At 41.9% G+C, this 23,497-nt stretch overlaps 2 protein-coding genes across 6 annotated transcripts in view; one reads left to right on the top strand and one right to left on the bottom strand.

Moving 5' to 3' along the window:
* Window positions 1-7,957: 7,957 nt before the first annotated feature.
* Window positions 7,958-17,387, bottom strand: LOC135558450 (sorting nexin-16-like). Of its 4 annotated transcripts, none has more exons than XM_064992256.1 (9): window positions 17,372-17,387; window positions 14,190-14,289; window positions 13,762-14,104; window positions 12,545-12,631; window positions 9,970-10,118; window positions 9,693-9,762; window positions 9,163-9,299; window positions 8,738-8,932; window positions 7,958-8,468 (listed from the first exon to the last, which is right to left on the bottom strand). In XM_064992256.1, the coding sequence occupies exons 3-9, from the start codon at window positions 14,086-14,088 to the stop codon at window positions 8,369-8,371; spliced, it is 1,065 nt and encodes a 354-aa protein (XP_064848328.1). In that variant the 5' UTR covers window positions 14,089-14,104; window positions 14,190-14,289; window positions 17,372-17,387; the 3' UTR covers window positions 7,958-8,368. The 4 variants fall into 4 exon arrangements, with proteins under 4 accessions (XP_064848328.1, XP_064848329.1, XP_064848330.1 ...); XM_064992257.1 differs by lacking the exon at window positions 17,372-17,387 and adding an exon at window positions 14,671-15,345; XM_064992258.1 differs by lacking the exon at window positions 17,372-17,387 and having other exon boundaries at window positions 13,762-14,132; window positions 14,190-14,664.
* The window catches only part of LOC135558449 (receptor-interacting serine/threonine-protein kinase 2-like), a 23,888-nt gene continuing 17,077 nt past the window's right edge, over window positions 16,687-23,497 (top strand). For both annotated transcript variants that reach the window (XM_064992254.1, XM_064992253.1), the window contains exons 1-4: window positions 16,687-17,475; window positions 18,319-18,472; window positions 21,325-21,480; window positions 22,062-22,219. In XM_064992254.1, coding sequence (XP_064848326.1) covers window positions 17,279-17,475; window positions 18,319-18,472; window positions 21,325-21,480; window positions 22,062-22,219 — 665 coding nt within the window. In that variant the 5' untranslated portion in view covers window positions 16,687-17,278. The remainder of the gene's footprint in view (window positions 17,476-18,318; window positions 18,473-21,324; window positions 21,481-22,061; window positions 22,220-23,497) is intronic.

Below are 23,497 nucleotides of genomic sequence, written 5' to 3'. Positions count from 1 at the left end.
AGGAGGTGAGGGCCCTCGGAGTGTGGTGTCAGGAAAATAACCTCACACTCAACGTCAACAAAACTAAGGAGATGATTGTGGACTTCAGGAAACAGCAGAGGGAACACCCCCTATCCACATCGATGGAACAGTAGTGGAGAGAGTAGCAAGTTTTAAGTTCCTCGGCATACACATCACAGACAAACTGAATTGGTCCACTCACACAGACAGCATCGTGAAGAAGGCGCAGCAGCGCCTCTTCAACCTCAGGAGGCTGAAGAAATTCGGCTTGTCACCAAAAGCACTCACAAACTTCTACAGATGCACAATCGAGAGCATCCTGGCGGGCTGTATCACCGCCTGGTACGGCAACTGCTCCGCCCTCAACCGCAAGGCTCTCCAGAGGGTAGTGAGGTCTGCACAACGCATCACCGGGGGCAAACTACCTGCCCTCCAGGACACCTACACCACCCGATGTTACAGGAAGGCCATAAAGATCATCAAGGACATCAACCACCCGAGCCACTGCCTGTTCACCCCGCTATCATCCAGAAGGCGAGGTCAGTACAGGTGCATCAAAGCCGGGACCGAGAGACTGAAAAACAGCTTCTATCTCAAGGCCATCAGACTGTTAAACAGCCACCACTAACATTGAGTGGCTGCTGCCAACACACTGACACTGACTCAACTCCAGCCACTTTAATAATGGGAATTGATGGGAAATGATCTAAATATATCACTAGCCACTTTAAACAATGCTACCTTATATAATGTTACTTACCCTACATTATTCATCTCATATGCATACGTATATACTGTACTCTATATCATCGACTGCATCCTTATGTAATACATGTATCACTAGCCACTTTAACTATGCCACTTTGTTTACATACTCATCTCATATGTATATACTGTACTCGATACCATCTACTGTATCTTGCCTATGCTGCTCTGTACCATCACTCATTCATATATCCTTATGTACATATTCTTTATCCCCTTACACTGTATATAAGACAGTAGTTTAGGAATTGTTAGTTAGATTACTTGTTGGTTATTACTGCATTGTCGGAACTAGAAGCACAAGCATTTCGCTACACACGCATTAACATCTGCTAACCATGTGTATGTGACAAATAAAATTTGATTTGATTTTGATTTGATTTTAATTATTTCTTATTCTTATCTCTTACTTTTTTTCTGGTATTTTCTTAAAACTGCATTGTTGGTTAAGGGCTGTAAGTAAGCATTTCACTGTAAGGTCGAGAACGGTTGTATTTGACGCATATACAATTTGACTTGATAGAAATATAATGGCCAGTTCATCCAGTGGAGAAGATGAAGTGGGAAGGGACAGTATATAACCTCGCTATCGTTATTTTTTATTTATCTATTTATTACTTAACACTTATTTTTCTTAAAACTGCATTGTTGGTTAAGGGCTTGGAAGTAAGCATTTCACTGTAAGGTCTACTACTGTTGTATTCGGCGCATGTGACAAAAACTATTTGATTTGATTTGAATTCATAAATGGTATGGTTCAAAGAAATTATGCAAAAGAGGTGGCAAACAAGTCAGGCTGCTCAGCTGATTGGTTGACATACTGTAAATTGAGTAATTATGTGACTAAACTTAACAAAAAAATAAATACATTATTTTACCAAACCAAGATAATTTACATTAAACAATGGAAAAACACCTTGGTGTACCTTAAATGATATCATGGGCAGAAAACCCAATTCATCTCCATTGTTCATTGAAGTTGATGGGTCATTTATAACAAAACCATTAGATATTGCCAATAATTTAAATGACTATTTCACTAGTAAAGTAGAACAATTCACAAATGAAATGACAACATTGAACAGTGAAACATCAGATTTTTGTATAAAAGATCTAATAATGAAAGAGAAAGATTGCTGTTTTGAATTTGATCAAGTTAGTGTGGGAGTTGTGGGAAAACGATTGTTTTGCAGCCTTTAATGTTATGTTATGTCACATTCCATCACATGGTTGGATAGTTATTTATCCAATAGAGCCCAGAGAGTGTTCTTCAATGTACATTAGATATGTACAGTGTGGTGTACCTAAGGCCAGTTGCTTTGGGCTGTTGTTACTCTTCTCTACAAATGATTTGCCACTGGTCTTACACAAAGCTAGAATGACAATGTATGAGGATGATTCCACACTCTACATGTCAACACCCAAAGCCAGAGAGCTCACTGAAATTATAAATAAGGAGTTACAGTCAGTATCAGAATGGGTGATTAATAATAAACTGGTCTTAAATACAACTAAAACTAAAAACCATTGTATTTTGTTCAAAACATTCTCTAAGATCTAAACCTCAACTGGAGATAAAGAGTGTGACCATTTAGCAAGTTGAGGAAGCTGAACAATGACATTGGATGGTCAATTAGGGCGGCCCACAATTGACTCAGGGTCGTCCGGGTTTGACCGGTGTCGGCCGTCATCGTAAATAAGAATTTGTTCTCAACTGACTTGCCTAGTTAAATAAAGGTTCAATTTAAAAAATATTTTAAAAATCATGGTTAAGAGATATTGACAAAGTTGTTGTAAAGATGGGGAGGGGTGACACAAAAATCAACTGTGCTCGTTCTTCAGGGTCAGGTCTTGTCCCGTCTTGATTACTGTCCAGTAATATGGTCAAGTGCAGCAAAGAAAGACCTAGCAAAGCTGCAGCTGGCTCAGAACAGAGCAGCACACCTTGCCCTTAACAGCACATACAGAACTAACATCAAGAACATGCATGCCAGTCTTTCCTGGCTGAAGGTTGACGAGAGATGAATTTAAGATGATCTGCAGAAACAAATAACATTAAGCTCAGACATCCATACATACCTCACAAGACATGCCACCAGGGGTCTCTTCACAGTCCCTCAAGTTAAAAAACGAATTCACAGCAATGCACAGTATTATACAGAGCCATGATCACATGGAACTCCCATCTCCAATTACTCAAGCAAACAGCAAAGTGACCTTTAAAAAAATACATCTCATGAAACGGCGGGGACTGTGAGGGGACACATACCCAAACACGCACACACAGACACACATTAACACACACATTGTTGTTGTTGTTGTTGTATTGTTAGTATTCATTTTTGGTTGTAATTGTTTGTATATTGTTGTATTTTAAATGTGTGTGACTGTCCTTGCCTATCAGTGTATCAGTGTTTTGTTACTTGTCACGTTTTGTGTTTTTTTTGTGGACCCCAGGAAGAATAGCTGCTACCTCTGCAAAAGCTAAAGGGGATCCAAACAAACAAATAAATAAATGACCATTCAGAAGATCGATAGGAGCAGAGCTTTTTATCATGACCTAAATCTGAAGAGGCTGTGGACCCGATCAGCATGTTACTCTGTCAAGCCAAAAAAACTATCAAAGGCCTTACCTATACATCAATCATTGTGGATATACTTTATGTGAACTGTTATGTATTGAGTTACATGCCCAGCTACAAGGAGTTCATGGGGGTGTGGTTTCAGGGTCACAGTTGACACTGTTGTGAAGTGATCTTACCTGACATGTGAATGTTATATTGATCCAATTTTCTTAGGAAAAATCATTAAAAGTTTGTCTTCAGCTGTCCTTTCTACTACTTGAGAGATGTTACTGCTCCAGCAGTTGGTGAGTCTGGTGGGGCAGAAGCAGGAGTCATTTCAGTGGAGCTTCCGAGGGGAAGCTGTGAGTCAGCTGGGATGGCTTTATCTGGTTATAACAGAGAGCAGCTGGTTGTAATCAGGTTACATGACGTCTTCGCAGCCAGAAAACCTGTTTACAACCAGAAAATGACATCAATAAGACATCATGTGCAATATTTTGCTTGCTGGGTTACTTGTGCAGGTTATAAAAGACCCACATCTTAGTTCATAGGACAAGAATCAGACTGTAATTCAATCGTTGCACATAACGTTATTTCTACACTGGGCTTTCAGAAGTGAGTTTTTCAAAGGCTTTAAAATAAGGTTCAAAAGCTCCGCAAAAGGCGGCCAATGTATATAAAAAAACTGAAAACGGTAGGAATTACATTTTTATCTGAATTTCCCCCTCAGTCCAGATGTTCTTGAGCTCAGAGTCGACAGCCAACCATAACTGCCCTGCAGGGCCGGCGCCAGAACAAATCAGTTGGACTGGAATTTGATTTCTATAGGCGGGCCCATGTTTTTCACGGGACCTCCTGTTGTTAATGGGTGTTAGAATAAAAACCATAGACCAGGGTACCCCAACGGCGGCCCACGCGGGATGAATTTGGCCCGCGGGTGGTTTTATTTGTTTGTTTGTTTGTTTTGTCGTGGTTGGACAAATAATACACATGTGATCGTATACAAATGGAAGCAATGTTTGAAATGATTATATTTTAGTCAAACATGTCTGTTTGGGCTTCTTACGCTCAGTTTTCAGTCTACAAATGATTTGTAATTATGTTCCTGCCCCCTGACCATCCGCTCAAGAAAAAATTGTCCGTGGCTGAATCTAGTTGATGGTCCCTGCTATAGAAGTTTGGAGAATCTTACAATTTAACCTACCATGCCTGTTATGATTAAACTGCATGAACAAAGGTATGTGGACACCTGCTCGTCGAACATCTCATTCTAAAATCATGAGCATTAATATGGAGTTGATGCCCCCTTTGCTGCTGTAACAGCCTCCACTCTTCTGGGAAGTCTTTCTACTAGATGTTGGAACATTGCTGCGGGGTCATGCTTCCATTCAACCACAAAAGCATTAGTGAGGTCAGGCACTGATGTTGGGTGATTAGGCCTGGTTCATAGTTTGCATTCCAATTCATCCCAGGTGTTCGATGGGGTTGAGGTCAGGGCTCTGTGCAGACCAGTCAAGTTTTTCCACACCGATCTCGACAAACCATTTCTGTATGGACCTCGCTTTGTGCACGGGGCCATTGTCATGCTGAAACAGGAAAGGGCCTTCGCCAAACTGTTTCCACAGTTGGAAGCACAGAATCGTCTAGAATGTCATTGTATGCTGTAGCATTAAGAATTTCCTTCACTGGAAATAAGGGGTCCGAACCATGAAAAACATCCCCAGATCATTATTCCTCCTCCACCAAACTATCCAGTTGGCACTACGCATTGGGGCAGGTAGTGTTTTCCTGGCTTCTGCCAAACCCAGATTCATCCATCGGACTGCCAGATGGGGAAGCATGATTCATCACTCCGGAGAACGCGTTTCCACTACTCCAATGGAGTCCAATGGAGGCGAGCTTTACACCACTCCAGCCGACGCTTCTGTGGTGCTGTTTGCCATCGGCCATGGAAAACCATTTCAAACCGTTCTTGTGCTGACGTTGCTTCCAGAGATGCTTTTTATACGCTACTCACTTCAGCACTCGGCTATCCCGTTCTATGAGCTTGTGTGGCCTACCACTTCGCGGTTGAGCCGTTGTTGCTCCTAGACGTTTCCACTTCACAATAACATAGCTTACAGTTGACCAGGGCAGCTTTAGCTTGGCAGAAATTTGACGATCTAACTTGTTGGAAAGGCGGCATCCTATGATGGTGCCACGTTGAAAGTCACTGAGCTCGTTAGTAAGTCCATTCTACTGTCAATGTTTGTGTATGGAGATTGCATGGCTATGTGCTCAGTTTTATACATCTGTCAGCAACGGGTGTGGTCGGAAATAGTCAAATCCACTAAAGGAGTGTCCTCATACTTTTGTATATACATTGCATTCGGAAAGTATTCAGACCCCTTGACTTTTTCCACATTTTGTTACATTACAACCTTTTCTAAAAATGGATTAAATTATTGTTTTTTCCTGATCAATTTTCACACAATACCCCATATTGACAAAGCAGAAACAACCTTTATTTGACTAGGCAAGTCAGTTCAGAAAAACATCTTAAATGGAAGAACTAGAGCTGGCCGCCTGGCCAAACTGAAAGGTCTTACCAAAGACGGAATGTTCCTGAGTGGCCGAGTTACAGTTTTTACTTACGTTTTTTTGAAAATCAATGGCAAGAGTGGAAAATGGTTGTCTAGCAATGATCAACAACCAATTTAACAGAGCTTGAAGAATTTTGACAAGAATAATGGGCCAATGTTGCACAATCCAGGTGTGAAAAGCTCTTAGAGACTTGCCCAGAAAGACTAACAGCTGTAATCACTGCCAAAGGTGCTTCTACAAAGTATTGACTCAGGGGTGTGAATACTTATGGAAATTAAATATTTCTGTATTTAATTTTCAATAACTGTGCAAACATTTCTAAAAACATGTTTTCACTTCGTCATGATGGAGTATTGTGTGTAGCTGGGTGAGAGAAAAATATTTATTTAATCAGTTTTAAATTCAGGCTGTAACACAACAAAATGTGGAATAAGTCTAGGGGTATGAATGCTTTCTGAGGGCACGGTAGCTATTGCCCAACATTTATCCTCCATGGCCTCCTCTCAGTCCTCACATACAAAACCGAACACAAATCTGACAATCAGGAATCTGATCTTCAGCCATGTGTAGTGTAAAGTATAGGGCCGGAAAGCATGGGGAAGGGGAAGAACATAATTTACAGATGTAGGATCTTAATTTAATAACCCTGTTGTGGGAGAACCTTCCTGCAATGCAGAAAATGTAAAACATGTCTTGTATTTGAGGTTTAAAAAAGCTGAGGAGATTTGTAATTTCCACTTTAACATTTCAGATTTGAAAAATATATCAACCAATAGAAAAAGTCCATTAATTACAATCCACATAATAATTCACACTTCCTGTTGCTGCAGGATTATTTTCCTGCTGTAGTGAAGTGGCTCAAATTAAGATCCTACATCTGTATATCCAGGACATTGTGTATCTTTTTTAGTCGAAACAGCAGGAAAGGAGTTCAACTGCATTCTGCTTAAAAATGTCTAACCGTGTCAAATCTTTGTACTTTTTATCACAAGTGCACATCTTGGGAGTGATTCCTCTTGGCACCCGGTGGTGAAATATATATATCCCCATTGCATTTGTACTCTCAAAGTAGTGTTTCCTGTTCTTAAACCCATGCTGTGACTGCATGGGAAGCACATGGAGCTGGAAGCTTTAGGTATCTGTAAGATGGAATGATATTTGGAAAATAATATGAAAATGGAAATACTAACAGGCGGTTTTGTCCATTATAATGTACTTCACCTCATTTAAGTGACTGATTTAAATTGACCCTTTTTATTACCTAAAAATAAGCCCTGTGGATTTGGCCGTGAATATGTTCTTCATACTGTTTGTGGCGTATTCGGCATGCAAGTGTGTGTGTGTGGGGGGGGCGATAAATGAGAGGCCCAATATTCCTGAGGGCTATTATGTCAGTATCCGCTATTAGGCCAAGGGTAACAGGTAGCCTAATGGTTAGCCCAGTAACCAAAGGTTCACTGGTTTGAATACCTGGGCCGACAAGATGAAAAATCTGTCTATGTGCCCTTGAGCAAGGCACTTAATCTAAATTTGCTCCAGGGGTGCTGTAAAACAACACATTTCACTGCACCTATCTGTATGTGACAATAAAACATCTAGTAGTGTTTGTGACAGAGCGGTTTCTGTTTTCTTCCCTCAAAATGTCCTACATCTAAGGCCCAGTGCTCTCAAAGTTTTTCCTGTGTTAGATATTTCTGTGTCAAATTGTTCCTGTTCTCTTCCAAGAGTTTTACTCAGAGCTCAAATGATTCCATTTATGAGTGGTGGGAAGTGAACGTTAAGTTCCTGACACTTCAGCCTAGGGTTGACTGGACGTGTTAACAGCACCACCTTGTGGTGAAACAGGGGTCTTTATTATTTCTACTTGCCTACCAGCACCTTCTCAAAATCAAATCTAAATCTTAGGTAGAAGAGGATGATCAATTGGCTGGTGAAGCCAGGAGAAAAGAAACTGTGGAACTACATTTGTTCCTTGATTTTGGGGTTAATGTCTCTTGAAGTAAAGGGTTTGTGTTGTGTGTGACTCAATGACAGAACATAAAGCGTTTTAAGATCAATCAAGTTTATTGCTTTTCGCAGGGAGGAGAACCTGAGTACAGTACTAGAGTACTTAGCTTTGTAGAAAAGAGATTGATGTAAGGCAGTTAGACACAAATGGCAGTATATCGTCACTTGATTATTACACAACCAAGGCATTAGATAAGAGCAGAACAAGTGTTGGAAATCAATACTCATATACAGTATATTTCTAGAATCCTTAGACACACAGAACCCCCCCCCCTCACACACACACACACAGACCTTATATGAAAACGTCAATCACCCATTAACACAGTCACTACAAGCAAGAATCTGTACATGAAGTCTATACACTCGTAGCTCATCATCAGTCCATCTCGGAATCATATACTTTTCCAGGTCCCAGGTCAGAATCAAATGCAGAGTTCCACGTCATTCTACGGAGTTGTTGAATTTATAAAAGCGTCTGGTGAACAAGCCATGGCCGCAGATGACCAGTAGGCCCCATGACCCTTGAGTGGCCCTTGGATTTCTGAGCTGGATTGACAGAGAGTAGGTAAAAGGTCAGAGGTCAAATGAAACATCTGTTACATCACGAAGCACAGAGACATTGATGAAATATCCTATTATGTCTCCATGAGAGGAGGTAAACAGTGATCTGTACATCATATGGGTCTGTTAATTGGAGTTTAAGATTATTTACAGGTCAGATAACCTGTATAACATCTAGCTCAGGTTGGCACAAGTAGTTCTGTGGACAGGAGAGATGGTTGTGTGTCTAAAGACACGAGATGTCAACGAGGTACCTTCTTCTTTCAGGACATGTCTCTTGGTCAGCCTCCAATGCAGTGGATGATCCCATGTCTGTGTCTATGTCCGCCTCTCCATCTGTGTCTCTGTGTCTGTCTGCGGCAGTGTCTGTGTCAGAGCTGTTCTCACTGCCTAGGGCTGATAGTCTGCTGCTCTCCGGAGTAAGGCCCTCTGGGCTGGGGAACTTACCACTGAGACAGAGGGACACCATGTTAACACACATACTGTACTAACACATACACAATACATACATCAAAAAGCCCACAGACAGGACACACACACACACGACTGGATCGTGTGGTCAGATCATGTGGGAGATGGGGAGCAATTTCCACGAGAACTCAGGACCCTTTTCAGACACACAAACACACAATCGCCTGATTTCAAGGTCTTCAGACACTGAGAAAGAACAAATCCTCACTTCACTCTCTTCTCCAGGAGCCCAATGTGGGTCTGTCTCTCATCCAGGGCTGTTTTCAAAGAGTCAATCTCTCGCTGTTTCTCCGACAGGTCCCTCTGTAGACGGTGGTTGGTCTCCTCCAGCGTCTCACAGAAAGCCTGTCAGCAAGATTGCCACAATAAACCGAACCTGGATTATGTTCATGAGGCACCAAATGGAAGAAAACTGAATAAAACAGAGAGGAACTACCTAGACTTGTCCAATAAGAAAAGCTCATTTTTGTTTAATGTTAATAACATTTCCTGTCATATGCCCTACTGAACACAACCCTAGTTCTATTTGGCTCAGTTGTTTGAAGTATGCTGCTTGCCACACAATTGTTAAATTATTCACAATTGACATTCCGAGACCATAGCATGGAGCCAGCTAAGTATTTGGTAGGTCTACTATCTTGATGACATCTCTCTAGCAAAATACATGTGTTCTCAATGAGACTAACCTAGATTATTAAAAGGTTAATGATAATAAAAAGTACTGTAGAGACAGCTCACCCTGCTCTCCTCCAGGCTGTCAAAGGGGCCTGGCGGGTCATCCAGACAAAGGAACTGTCTGACCGCTTCACTGTGGGGGAAAGGTCAAAGGTCAGAAAGACGACATGGACATCCTCCAATATGATTACGATATGTGCACTCACTGCAGATACACTCAAGAGTAGTACCAAACACACACGCACACACAAAAAGACACACTCTTGATTTCTCTTGAAAACGACATGTGAGACATCAACCCTAGATAAAATAAAGGTGAAGGGGAAATTCTGAAAAGCACCTGTTGGTGAGATCTCTGTGTGCTATGAGGTTCTGTAGGAAGGCTTGTAGGCCTAACTGTCTCTCCTCCAGAAACTCCATGTCGTAGTTATCCTTGAACCAGCGCTTGGGTGGAAGGGCTAGTCTGAACCTGGGAAATAACTCCTTTAGCTGAGAGAAAAACACAGAGAGAGAGCAGTTCAATATTTTATTCACATTAATTGTTCCCTCAAGTTGGAGGGTGTCAAGTTGATTTTATTGATCTCCTCGTATGATCTCACCAATTTGGCCCTTGATTTGGCACAATTAAATGAGTCACAGGGAGCCACACGCAGAGACAAATACAAAGCACGCCATCTCCATCCATTTGGCAAATTTGACCATAATTCTATCCTCCTGATTCCTGCTTCCAAGCATTAAATCAGGAAGCAGCAGTGACTCTGTCTAAAAAAAAGTGGTCAGATGAAGCAGATGCTGGACTGTTTTCCGAGCACAGACTGGAATATGTTCCGGGATTCTTCTGATGGCATTGAGGAGGACACCACATCAGTCACTGGCTTCATCAATAAGTGCATCGACAAAGTCGTCCCCACAGTGACTGTACGGACATACTTCAACCAGAAGACATGGGTTACAGGCAACATTTGCACTGAGCTAAAAGGTAGAGCTGCCACTTTCAAGGAGCAGGACTCTAACCCGGAAGCTTATAAGAAATCCTGCTATGCCCTGAGACGAACCATCAAACAGGAAAAGCATCAATACAGGACTCAGATCGAATGTGGCAGGGCTTGCAAACTATTACAGACTACAAAGGGAAGCACAGCCGAGAACGGGCCAGTGACACAAGCCTACCAGACAAGCTAAAATACTTCCATGCTTGCTTCAAGGCAAGTAACACTGAAACATGCATGAGAGCATTAGCTGTTCCCGGACAAATGTGTGATCACGCTCTCCGCTGCCGATGTGAGTGAGACCTTTAAACAGGTCAACATTCACAAGGCCGCAGGGTCAGACGGATTACCAGGACGTGTACTCCATGTATGCGCTGACCAACTGGCAAGTGTCTTCACTGACATTTTCAACCTCTTCCTGTCCGAGTCTGTAATACCAACATGTTTCAAGCAGACCACCATAGTCCCTGTGCCAAAGAACACTAAGTTAACCTGCCTAAATGACTACCGACCAGTAGCACTCACGTCTGTAGCCATAAAATGCGTTGAAAGGCTGGTCATGGCTCACATCAACACCATTATCCCAGAAACCCAAGACCCACTCCAATTTGCATACAGCCCCAACAGATCACAGATGATGCCATCTTCCATTGAAAACAAATCTGCCGTTTCCAGCTGCAATACTAATTTACCAGAATTCTGGTCACATTAGATGTCGAGAGTGTATATACCAGCATTCCCCATGGGGGGGGGGGGGGCTGTCAGCACTAGCACACTATTTGGGAGACAGAGATACTAGTGAATATCCAACAAACTTCATTCGAGAGCTGGCAGAATATGTTTTGAAGTATAACTATTTCAGGTTTAATGATGAATACTACCTCCAGACGAATGGAACATCGATGGGCTCCACATTCGCTCCGAGTTTTGCAAACCTTTATGTGGGACTTTTTGAAGAACGTTTTGTTAATAATGAAGATGAAAATCCATTTTTGAATAAAGTCCTGAAGTGGTATTGATATATTGACTACATTTTTTGCATATCGGAAGGAACTGAACTGAGCTGTCAGATTTTATGGCACTACTCAATGACATTGACCCCAATCTCAAATTCACTATTGAATCCTGGACATCCTGACAGGCTGTCCCTAGATGGTAAGGGTAGGTAACAACATATCTGCCATGCTGATCCCATTACGGGGTCCCCTCAGGGGTGCGTGCTCAGTCCCCTCCTGTACTCCCTGTTCACGCATGACTGCACGGCCAGGCACGACTCCAACACCATCATTAAGTTTGTCGGTGACACAACAGTGGTACGCCTGATCACCGACAACGATGAAACAGCCGGAGGTCAGTGACCAGACCGTGTGGTGCCAGTACAACAATCTCTCCCTCAACGTGATCAAGACAAAGGAGATGATTGTGGACAACAGGAAAAGGAGAACCGAGCACGCACCCATTCTCATCAACGGGGCAGTAGTGGAGCAGGTTGAGAACTTCAAGTTCCTTGGTGTCACATCACCAACAAACTTTCATGGTCCAAGCACACCAAGACAGTCGTGAAGAGGGCTCGACAAAACCTATTACCCCTCAGGAGACTAAAAAGATTTGGCATGGGTCCTCAGATCCTCAAAAGGTCCCCGCACATAGACTAAGTACCGGTACCCCCTGTATATAGCCCCTCTATTGTTATTTACTGCTGCTCTTCAATTATTTCTGATCTCTTACTTTTTTTCTTTTTTTTTCTTAAAACTGCATTGTTGGTTAAGGGTTGTAAGTAAGCATTTCACTGTAAGGTCTACTACACCTGTTGTATTCGGCGGATGTGACAAAATACAATTGGACTTGATAGAAATAGAATGGCCAGTTCATCCAATGGAAGGGACTACTCAGAATTGAGCCCTGGTGTCTGCTGCAGAAGCTCACCTTATCGTTGAGTCTGGCGAAGTCTGTGTACCTTCTGAAGATCACCCAGTTCTCTTCCTCATTCCTTCTCACCAAGATTTTATACACCTGCAGTGAAAAATAGACCATGTTATTTTTGTATCATATACTTTATGCCAGGGATCATCAATAGCGACGGAACTATTTTTTCTTGAGCGGATGGTCGGGGGCAGGAACATATTTACAAATCATTTGTAGACTGAAAATTGAGCGCAAGAAGCCCAAACAGATGTAATGTTTGACTAAAACATCATCATTTCAAACCTTGCTTCCATTTGTATATGATGGCGTGTCTCCCTATTATGTGTGGGAATACTTGGGAACACATATCTGAAATTACTTAGAGATGATTTCCTGGTGTTTTTACAGTCTTTTATGTCCAACATTAAAAAATGTACAGAAGGACAAACAAAAAACATTTAATAGAAAACGTGGGGGGCCGAAAACCACTTTGGCAACTCTGCTGTATACACACAAAGACATGGATGTAAGTAACCACAGTCATAACACAATGTTTGTTCAGTTCTGTTAAAGGTATACTCTTATCAGACACTTATTGTATCTCTCAGCACCACTAATCTTTGCATACTACTTTAGTGAGTGTGTTATAAAACCCAGCCAACTACACACAAAAACACAGTATCTGATGCCATTTAAAAAATATATATATATATGAAAAGGAAGATAGAAATTACAAAGCAGCATCAATCTTTCTAAAAGGAGATTGTGGTTGTAAGAATAAAATACAGCTACACTACCTAACTGAATCACACTCCACAGAGTCACTTCCTTGTGACTGGTTGTCTATCTCTTGTCATTTAACAACAGATGCTCATCTCACACACACACACACACACACACTATTAGTTCAGCCTTTTCCATGAATGAGAGCACACATGATAGAGGCAGTCACAAAATCATATGGAATTCAACCAGATGGGATGTTGATTATTAAATGTGCCTCCAACAGTGACAAAGCTATAACTCTTTAAAACAAAATGCTGCATACTACAGTAACTACCATTTAATAACTGATGGAAACTTGAAACATGGATGGAACTTTTAAACCAAGTTCCCTGACATTATGTGTGCAGGATTTTTTGTCCCATCCAAGTACCACCTGCTTCAACTAATTTGTGTAATCAAATAAGGTGTGATCATAGAATTACAATCAATTAATCATATGGGTGACTCCTTACCGTGAACTTGGCCCTCTCCTCCATGACCTCATAGCCCAGCAGGGTAGGGGTGAGGGGCCTCTCCCAACTGTCCCCTGGAGTACCATCCTCCTGGACCGACCCCTGCTCCCCTCCTCTGGATGTCCTGTACCCCTCGGGGCTGGAACACGCCTGGGGGAGGCTCGGACAGGCTACCGTAGCCCCCCAGGACCCAGTGGCCTTCACCCAGGGGGACTTTCCAGGCGGTGAAAAGCCAGAGCTAGAGATAATTCCCAGGGGGGGGGTCCTCTTGGGCCAGGTCGGGGTCCGTTCCATGGGGACAGGTACTGGGACAAAGGGGGTGGCCATCTTACCTCTTCACCTTCTTGAATAATGAAGCAGAGAAACAGGAGCTTGAGTTGTTACATTGTAATCCATTATCTGTTCGAGAGAGATATTTGGATACTCACATACTGTAGCCTATCCCTGGCTTTTAGAAACGAATTGCTCTGATTTGGAGGAGATGTGGATACTGGACAGACCGGAGAAGATAGTCCGCATGCCTGACAGCTGTAGATGATAAAGAAACTAAGAAATTCCGGTCAGATTCTCTGGAATCACCGACGTATGCATACCAGATGAAGTTCACGGACAGAACATCTGCATTGTCAATCACTCACTTCCCGCATTATCCTAGCGAAACAAGACGGAAAAAATGACCCCTTCCGGGCATGGGCAGACGGATACGCTAACGTAAACATGATCATTCCTGCCGAGCATATTATAAAGTTCAAAGTGTAAATATCCGACTCAAATAGGTTTATTTATCACGCGATGCTTTTATTGTGCTACTTTGAGTGCTCATAAAATAATTATTAGATCAAAATCATTACACTTTGGCTAACTTTTATTTTTTTTCTCTCCATTTAGCTAGTTTATGCAAAGACCCACCCCACTGAGCATACTGTTTGAATAGAGGTTGTTTCCACAACAACCAACGTGGAATAGACGTTGAATTACAGTCTGTATCCAGTGGGACAGGTCTGACAATTCACGCCTCTACAGTATGATGCCGCGTTCATATGGAACTAGGAAACTCGCACATGTCCGACATGCCAACTGTTTGTAGCTATACACCGTGCCGCGTTCAACGAAACAGCGAGTTTGACAATTCCGAGTTTCCTAGTTCCGACTAGCATAAGAACGCGGCATTAGTTTGGAAACTGTGGATGTGTACCAATTTTATTTTGTTCCCTCTCACGACAGCTAGACATAAACGCGCACTTCTCTTTCACAATCGGTCACAAACAACATTGGAGCAAAATTCCCTTGTAGAGACCCATGTCCTTCAAAGTTATTTGAAAACAATCACGTCATGATACCCAAATATCTGGGAAATTCCCTAATAGATTGGAAAATCTACAATCCGCTTGCTTGAGTTTTCTATCTTGCTCCAGTGTCCTCTCTCAAAAAGCGAAAACATCAACTCTTACAAATGCATCACCAAAATGTATTTGTATACTAGTTTTTTGGGGGGATAAACTATCAATGACAAACCAGACATGGATGTGTTTGGGTTAAATGCGGAAGACGCATTTCAGTTGAATGCATTCAGTTGTAGAACTGACCCTTCCCTTTTCTTTACTGTCCAGTAGACAAGACAATGGACCTGATTGGACAGCTCAGAGCTTCTGCTCTTTTCTGTCCATAAGAAAAATCTGGATTGGTGGAGGCAGGGCAGGCCAGGAGCAAGGAAGAGGGTGTGGTCAAGCAAGGCATCCCCCGAGGCTAGATGCCCTAAGGTTTTTATCAGAACGGGCGTAGATTAGTGTCGCCTTTTTCTTTTCCCGACATGAGTTTGTGGTGTTTACTTTAAAAAATAAAATAGAAATAAAAAATAAAAAACTTCATTAAAATTATAGCTCACAACTGTGCAGGGGGAGAGGGGTGGGGGCGCTAAAGGAGTGCATTCACATATATCTACACACTTTCATACACACACAATTGATTGTATTTTTTTATATATATATTTTTTTTACTGTCCACAATATATCACATATATTTATTGTCTCTCTGTGTTCAGAAAAAAAATGTTGTCGCATGTGGGCGTGTCTAAATCCCTCCATGCCAATTTCCCAGCAAAGGCGTTCAAAGATACCGTAAAGTAAACATATGGGCAGCAAAACCTATATATTTCAACTTGTCTTTTTCGTGTTTTACTTTCATTTTTTGCCGCGTTATTAAATATGATGGCATATATTTGATACTTGACACGTCAAACCAATTATAGAAAAGTACTTCAGATGGTGCCAGAATGTTGCAGTCCTTTTTGAAGAGTCAATGAGCTTGTTTTTGTGGTAAGACTGAAGCAACCGAGTGCAGAAGAAAGTCCAGATGGAAAGCTGGGGAAAGTACATCTGCGCCTGCATTACTTGCTGTTTGGGGTTTTAGGCTTGGTTTCTGTACAGCACTTTGTGACATAGGCTGATGTAAGGGCTTTATAAATAAATGTGATTGATTGATTGAGTCGGACAATGATGTGGCTGGGCTCAGTGCAACATGGCAGTGGTGCCATTGTTTTATAACGTGTTTCTTTATCATTTCGAAATAAACATATCTCAAACCTCCATATTACACACTCACAAACTGTAAATATATGTGTATATTGTACTTTTAATTGTTGCAAGAGAGCCTCAAATATCACTTTAAATTGTACATATCTACATGAATGCGGATCAAGTTCGCATGGGTCAAACAAACAACAACTGAACATTGCAGTCGAAACTTCATGAGCTTTGATCACATGGTTTTTGTGAAGTTCATGCAGTCGATGTAAGGAGACAATCGGACCGTTTTTATCCCCATAGTGTATCGCACTTTGAAATGCGATTTGACAAAAGTGGTCCGCTCGAACGAGCCCAATCACAACGCCATAACGTTCGGATCCTGAATGTAACTCAAAAGAAACCCGGAAGGGTCTTGTCATCCTATCCCTTCACAAAATTACAACAACGGACACAGAAACCACCGCTTTCGTAGCTATCTAAACGTAAAATGTAAACATTGCTGTCCTTATTTTAACCAGTCAGTTATTTTGTAGCACGCTACTAGCTAACTAATGACGGACTTCTACAGGGTCAAGAATATGCCCCAATGCCGTGTCTTTAGCTTACAAGTATAAATCAGTCACCGGTTGTTTTGGCGTGGAGTGGTTTTTAGTCCCTAACGTTACTCGCTAGAGAGTTGGATACATTGACAGAAAAGGACAGTCTAACATTTTTTTTGTTAGCAACAATTCAAGTCACTGTTTTTTTTCTTCCGACGTTCAGTTGCAATCATTAACACTGGCAGCGCGAGCACATTATATCAAACCTGCAAGTCAAACGTCATCACGTAGCTACCTTTTTAATGGAACATTTATGAATCTGTACTCGGCTCTGTCAAGCCACCAGGGTATTTTCGTTGCATCGGGAACAGGAACTCTCAATTCCGCTTTCTCTTTTAGGTAGAGGAGGACAAGCTTTTTTCAAGAGCTCCTTATTGTAGGTTCACAATAATTATGGAGCAGCAGCACACGGGCTGTGTGAACCTTTGTAGTCTCACGAGCACTCTACCGGTGATACCCTATCAAAAGCTGACGGACTTGCATTACCTGAGTAAAGGTGGGTTCGGAACCGTGTTCAAGGCACAGCATTGCGATTGGCGGACCACCGTTGCCATCAAGTGTCTGAAATTGGATTCGCCTGTTGGCGAAAGGTATGTTTGTTCAAATCAAGATTAAGTATGACTAGATGCCATCAGATCTAATCTATCATTGCCTTGTCAGATTTGATTAATGTATCGACTAGATAGGCCATGATCATGACTCAAAGTTCCAGTACATTACACATAAGTCATTAGACGAATACGTGTTCTGTACAGGGGAGTTTCATTAATGTCCCCGACACTAAATCTGAGCATTGACGTGGATAATTAACATGCGTTGCTTGCGGTACGGTTTTGCAACCATAAGAACCATATATTTCATGTCAGCGATAAAGGATTTTCAAAATACAAAAGGTTTAAATTGATACACCTTTTCTTATAGGGTTCCCACACGGCCACATTTCCATATTACAGCGTTTGTTTATAGGAGACCGTGACTAACTGACTTGTGCTAATTAGCTCTTTGCGTCTCCGAACATCTGTGTGTAAACGGAAGATAGGCGCCACAAGCGTGTTGTCAGGGAAAAATACTGTCGGCTGCAACTGTGTTAAAAACAGTGTGTATTTTACATTTGTGAACTTATTTTGATATGAAAGTAGAGGGATTTGGCTTCGAGGCATTTCGCCCTTTTTAAATTGAACACGTAAGGTCCTTAGACTAAGAAGTAAAGTTAGGCTCTCTAAGTCCAATATTGGGCTAAAGGAGAAGTAGATATTACAAGCCTCTTGGCTATGTGCCAATTTGAATAGAAAATACATTAATTTCACTGTTTACCATCACTCAGAAATGTACCTTGTTTTTTTCTATACACACAAAGATTCAATATGAATATCAATTCCTGTGTCATTTGAATGACTAATGTCAAAATGTTCTCATCATGACTGTGTTTACAGGGAGAGGAATTGCCTACTGAAGGAGGCGGAGGTGCTTCACAAGGCCAGGTTCAACTACATCATCCAAATCTTTGGCGTGTGCAACGAGCCTGAGTTCTTCTGCATTGTCACTGAGTACATGAGCAATGGTTCTCTGGATCAGCTGCTTCACGAGGTTAGTAAGAACAGTGTACCTGTTCAAACCAGGGAGTCAGGACTGAGGCACAAGAATCTTGCCATACCAGTCTAGGGGCTTTTCATGTCCTTCTCCCACAACTGTTTCGAAGCAGAGTATAGGCATAGTGTTTACCACTATCATTTTGAATGAAGAAGAATGTCATTCAGGCTTTGGTATCAGATTTCTTTACTCTCGCTATGACTGAAAAATGTGAGCGCTGCGATGTCGGCACAATACTTAGCTACTTAGCACTGACATTTCTTCTCATTCCCCCAGTGAGCATGGTTAAGAATACATTTGGTAGAAGAAAGCTGTTTGAGTTTCCTTTTCCTGTGGTCAGAATAAATAGCACTGACATTGTGTCTGATAGCACTGGCCTTGTATGAGTGAGCAAAGAACTGACAAGACAGTCCAGGTGTATTAGCGGATGATGAAACCAACCAAGCAAAAAAATGAAATGTAGGCGATAGGTTTCGGGCCACAACAACACATCTGGGAAATCTCCACAATACGTTCCATTTAACTTTATCCCCCCAGTCCAGGGGTCTCCTACATTTTCTAGCATTTAGAGCTTCTTTTAATACAATGAAACATCCTGAGCTACAACTTTTTCCCCAAGTTTTTAAATAGGCACATTCTCTTCTCCACTACCCTGCAACTCTTCCCCAGGTCCTTAGTGTACAAGATAAAGTAGTGCACTATTTTTTTTCTGTCGATATTCCAAGTAAAAGAATGGTTAATAAACAACTCAGTAAAAATGTTCCCGGTTTTAGATTGTTAATTTGATTTCACTCTCAAAATTACAATGGATCATAGAGAAACAATGGAAGTGGATGTTCTGAGTCCATGTCAATGGTTAAATCACATCTGAAGACTATTTTTCATTGTGCATCTAGCGAGTGAGGAATGTGATGTCTAATGTCAGTCTAGCAATGGTTCTGTACTGCTCATTTCATGCCAAAATTTGCAAATAATAAGAACAAATTATATACAGTGCATTTGGAAAATATTCAGACCCCTTTCCCAAATTTTCTTATGTTACAGCCTTATTCTAAAATTGACTAAAAATACAAATTAAAAATTAAAAGTCCATCTACACACAATACCCCATAATGACAAAGGGAAAACTGTTTTTTAGATTTTTTTTTTACAAATTAGCAAGCATAAAAAAACATACCTTATTTACATAAATATTCAGACCCTTTGCTATGAGACTTGAAATTGAGCTCCGGTGCATCCTGTTTCCATTGATCATTCTTGAGATGTTTCTACAACTTGATTGGAGTCCACCTGTGGTCGACGGAATTGTCCCTAGAGCTCCGAGACAGGATTGTCGAGGCACAGATCTGGGGATAGATAACAAAACATGTCTGTAGTATTGAAGGTCCCCAAGAACACAGTGGCCTCCCTCATTCTTAAATGGAAGAAGTGTGTCTGTGATTCCACTCTTCCTAGAGCTGGCCGTCCTACCAGACTGAGCAATCGGAGAAAGGCCTTTATCAGGGACAGAGCTCCAGAGTTCCTCTGTGGAGATGGTTGTCCTTCTGGAAGGTTCTTCCATTTCTGCAGCACTCCACCTTTCAGGCCTATATGGTAGAGTGGCCAGACAAAAGCCATTCCTCAGTAAAAGGCACATGACGGCCTGCTTGAAGTTTGCCAAAAGTCAGCTAAAGGACTCTCAGACCATTAGAAACCAGATTCTCTGGTCTGATGAAACCAAGATTGAACTCTTTGGTCTGAATGCCAAGTGTCACTTCTAGAGGAAACCTGGAAACATCCCTAGGGAGAAGCATGGTGGTGGCAGCATCATGCTGTGGGGATGTTTTTTAGTGGCAGAGACTGGAAGACTAGTCAGGATCGAGGTAAAGAAGAACAGAGCAAAGTACAGAGTTCTTTGATAAAATTCTGCTCCAGAGCGCTCAGGACATCAGACCGGGGCTAAGGTTCACTTTCCAACAGGACAACGACCGTAAGCACACAGCCAAGACCCGGCAGGAGTGGCTTTGGGACAAGTCTCTGAATGTCCTCGAGTGGCCCAGCCCGAGCCCCGACTTGAATCCGATCAAACATCTCTGAAGAGACCTGAAAATAGCTGTGCAGCGACGCTCCCCGTCCAACCTGACAGAGCTTGAGAGGATCTGCAGAGAAAAATGGGAGAAACTCCCCAAATACAGGTGTGCCAAGCTTGTAGCGTCATACCCAAGAAGACTCAAGGCTGTAATCGTTGCCAAAGGTGCTTCAACAAAGTACTGGAGTAAAGGGTCTGAATACTTATGTAAATGTGCTATTTCATTAACATTCTTGAAAATAAATTTGAAAAAAATTCTGTAAACCTGTTTTTGCTTTGTCATGGGGTATTTTGTGTAGAATAAGGCTGTAATGTAACAAAATGTGGAAAAGGGGTCTGAATACTTTCCAAATGCACTACTTACTCATGATATACTTGTGCCAGATAAGCCTACTTTGCAGTTAACATTTTAATTGAGAACATTTTGGGGAAAGTATTTCTGTCATACCACAAGACGGTTATCACATCAACTGGCTACACAGTGGTGCGCATCACACAGACAGACGGGCAATATTGCTGGAAATTAATTGGCAGATATTGTGTTAGGTTTGGCAATTTAAGCAAATAGTGGCCAACCAGGGTTGGGATAATGTCAATGTTGCATTTTTTTAGATAGTAGCTGGGAGCTTGCAGTGTCTGATACTTGTGAGATGTGTTTATGACCGTTTGCTGTAGAACATTTGAAAATGTCATGTACTTTCAGAATTGTTTGGCGAGTTACTGTTAGGTGGGCTGCGAGCTACTGGTAGTACTTTCCCTTCTCTCCTCCCACACTCTGTAGAAGACAGTGTACCCCCTGCTGGCCTGGTCGTTGAGGCTGCGTGTCCTGTACGAGATAGCTCTAGGGGTTAACTTCCTACACAACATGACCCCACCCCTCCTGCACCACGACCTCAAAACGCAGAACATTCTGCTCGACGGAGAGTTTCATGTCAAGGTGTGTGTGTGTCAACCTCTGTCTGTCTTAGCAGTTTTCATATTATATAGTCCCCTGAATCACTGTTCGTCTACGCCTGTTGTTTTATAAAGCATGTTGACAAATAACATTTGATTTTGTTTGCTAAGGCAAAGGCAATTTGTCTTCCATTTAATATGACCGACGTATTCATGGTTCCAATTAAACTGTTTGGTCATACTGAAATCGGGGGCAGGGGAGGATTAAAATATGAATTGGCTCTCCATCATCCAGCTCAACCATCCTGCATGAACCAATCTAATCTTCATCTGCCCCTATTAAGCTTCATGTATTAATGAGGCTTTTCACTGACTAAAGTCGTAATGGCCCAGATTAATTTTGGTTGTGTATAAATAAACTGAATTTTCTAATTTCCCTGAGAAATAGCCTAGGCCTACATATTTGAATGTCTCTGATGATTAATGTCTCCTTGGAAGTTCAGTGTTGTGTTCTTGTAGGGAGAAAATGTTTGAAAACAGGGAGGTACTACCTGTCCAATAAGAATTTTCACTTTTCGTTGCAAAATCCTGCTCTCAAAACCCAGTTGTCCTTGTTGTGTCCAGATAGCAGATTTTGGCCTGTCTAAATGGCGTCAGCTGTCCATCAGTAAAGGCTCAGGATCCAAGCCACCTGAGATGGGGGGCACCGTCATCTACATGCCACCCGAAGCTTACGAACCCTCCAAGAGCCGCAGGGCAGACGCCAAACACGACATGTACAGGTGAGCCAACAAGAACCAGGTTTTGAGTTAAAGGACCTGGCCAGATCTGTTTGTGCTTTAGCCAGCCCCTCTGCTATATGCATGGCATGACAATGAACAACCGAGCACTATGCTAAAGCCCAAAGTGATATGGCATCCAGGCAACCTGTAAGTCATGAATAATATTAACATACTGTAGCTAGGTTCAGACCACTATCTTAAAGGGCCTCTAAAAAGTCTAAAGCCAACTTATCATCTGACCATATCCTGTGATTTCTTTATTCCGTATCAGCTAAAAATGTTTGATTGCAATACAGCGTTTAGGCTTTTAGCATAGCCCCTTTTCCACCCATGGTTTCCCCCTACTAGCTAACCACTAGCAGCCTTGAAACACATCACTTATTAGCAGTTTAGCATTTCTCCTACTCTTACACAAACTCAAGATGAACATTTTCTATCATAATATACATTTGACGTCTATGACCAAACTGGCTAACACTCTGTTGTTGGCCAATGGTATCTATAGCTAGACACATGCTAACCTGAGAGCCGCTACTACTAGCAGCAGTAAATCCATATATAATGGCTAACACAAACATTGGCTACCATGATATCCTGCAAGTTCTATCCAATAAAGATCAGGCAGTTCAGCAAAAATAAAGACATACCTTGAAATAAACAATGACATTCATCCAATATTATTTCACTATTTCTGTAACATGTGCCGCCACCAACAGACCATTCCCTTCTTGGCATCAAAGCCGGAATGAATAGAAGAATGCCGCTGGAGGGAATAGCAGACGTTTTACGGGCTCCTGGCCAATTGTGCTATTTATTTATTTTGTTGGGTTGTTGTGCTGATCGTAACTTTTTTTTGTCCATAATGTTTCCATTATCATTTCCTATGACCGAAAAGAGCTTCTGGACATCAGAAAAGAACATATTGCTCATCCCGGACCAGGCCCAAATTCCCGACGATCAAAAAAGGAAGAGGCAGTGTTATAGAGGCCGGCGTGCGGGATACCCAACGACACTACGTCGGCATGTGGATAAACCGCCTCTACCCTCCGTTCGTTCTATTGGCAAACGTGCAATCACTGGAAAATAAATTGGACGAGCTCCATTCGAGTCTATCCTATCAAGGTGATCTGAAGAACTGTAATATCCTATGTTTTTCAGTCGTGGCTGAACAAAAGCATTTAAAATATAAATCTAGTAGGTTTTTCTATACATCAGCAAGACCGAATGGCATCGTCGGGTAAACTCAAGGGGGGTGGTGTGTGTCTCTGTGCACCAGCT

Source organism: Oncorhynchus masou, chromosome 17 (assembly GCF_036934945.1).
Source record: "Oncorhynchus masou masou isolate Uvic2021 chromosome 17, UVic_Omas_1.1, whole genome shotgun sequence".
Classification (NCBI taxonomy): Eukaryota; Metazoa; Chordata; class Actinopteri; order Salmoniformes; family Salmonidae; genus Oncorhynchus; species Oncorhynchus masou.
Note: the sequence above shows the minus strand (reverse complement) of the source record. Positions and strands in the feature narration are given on the sequence as shown.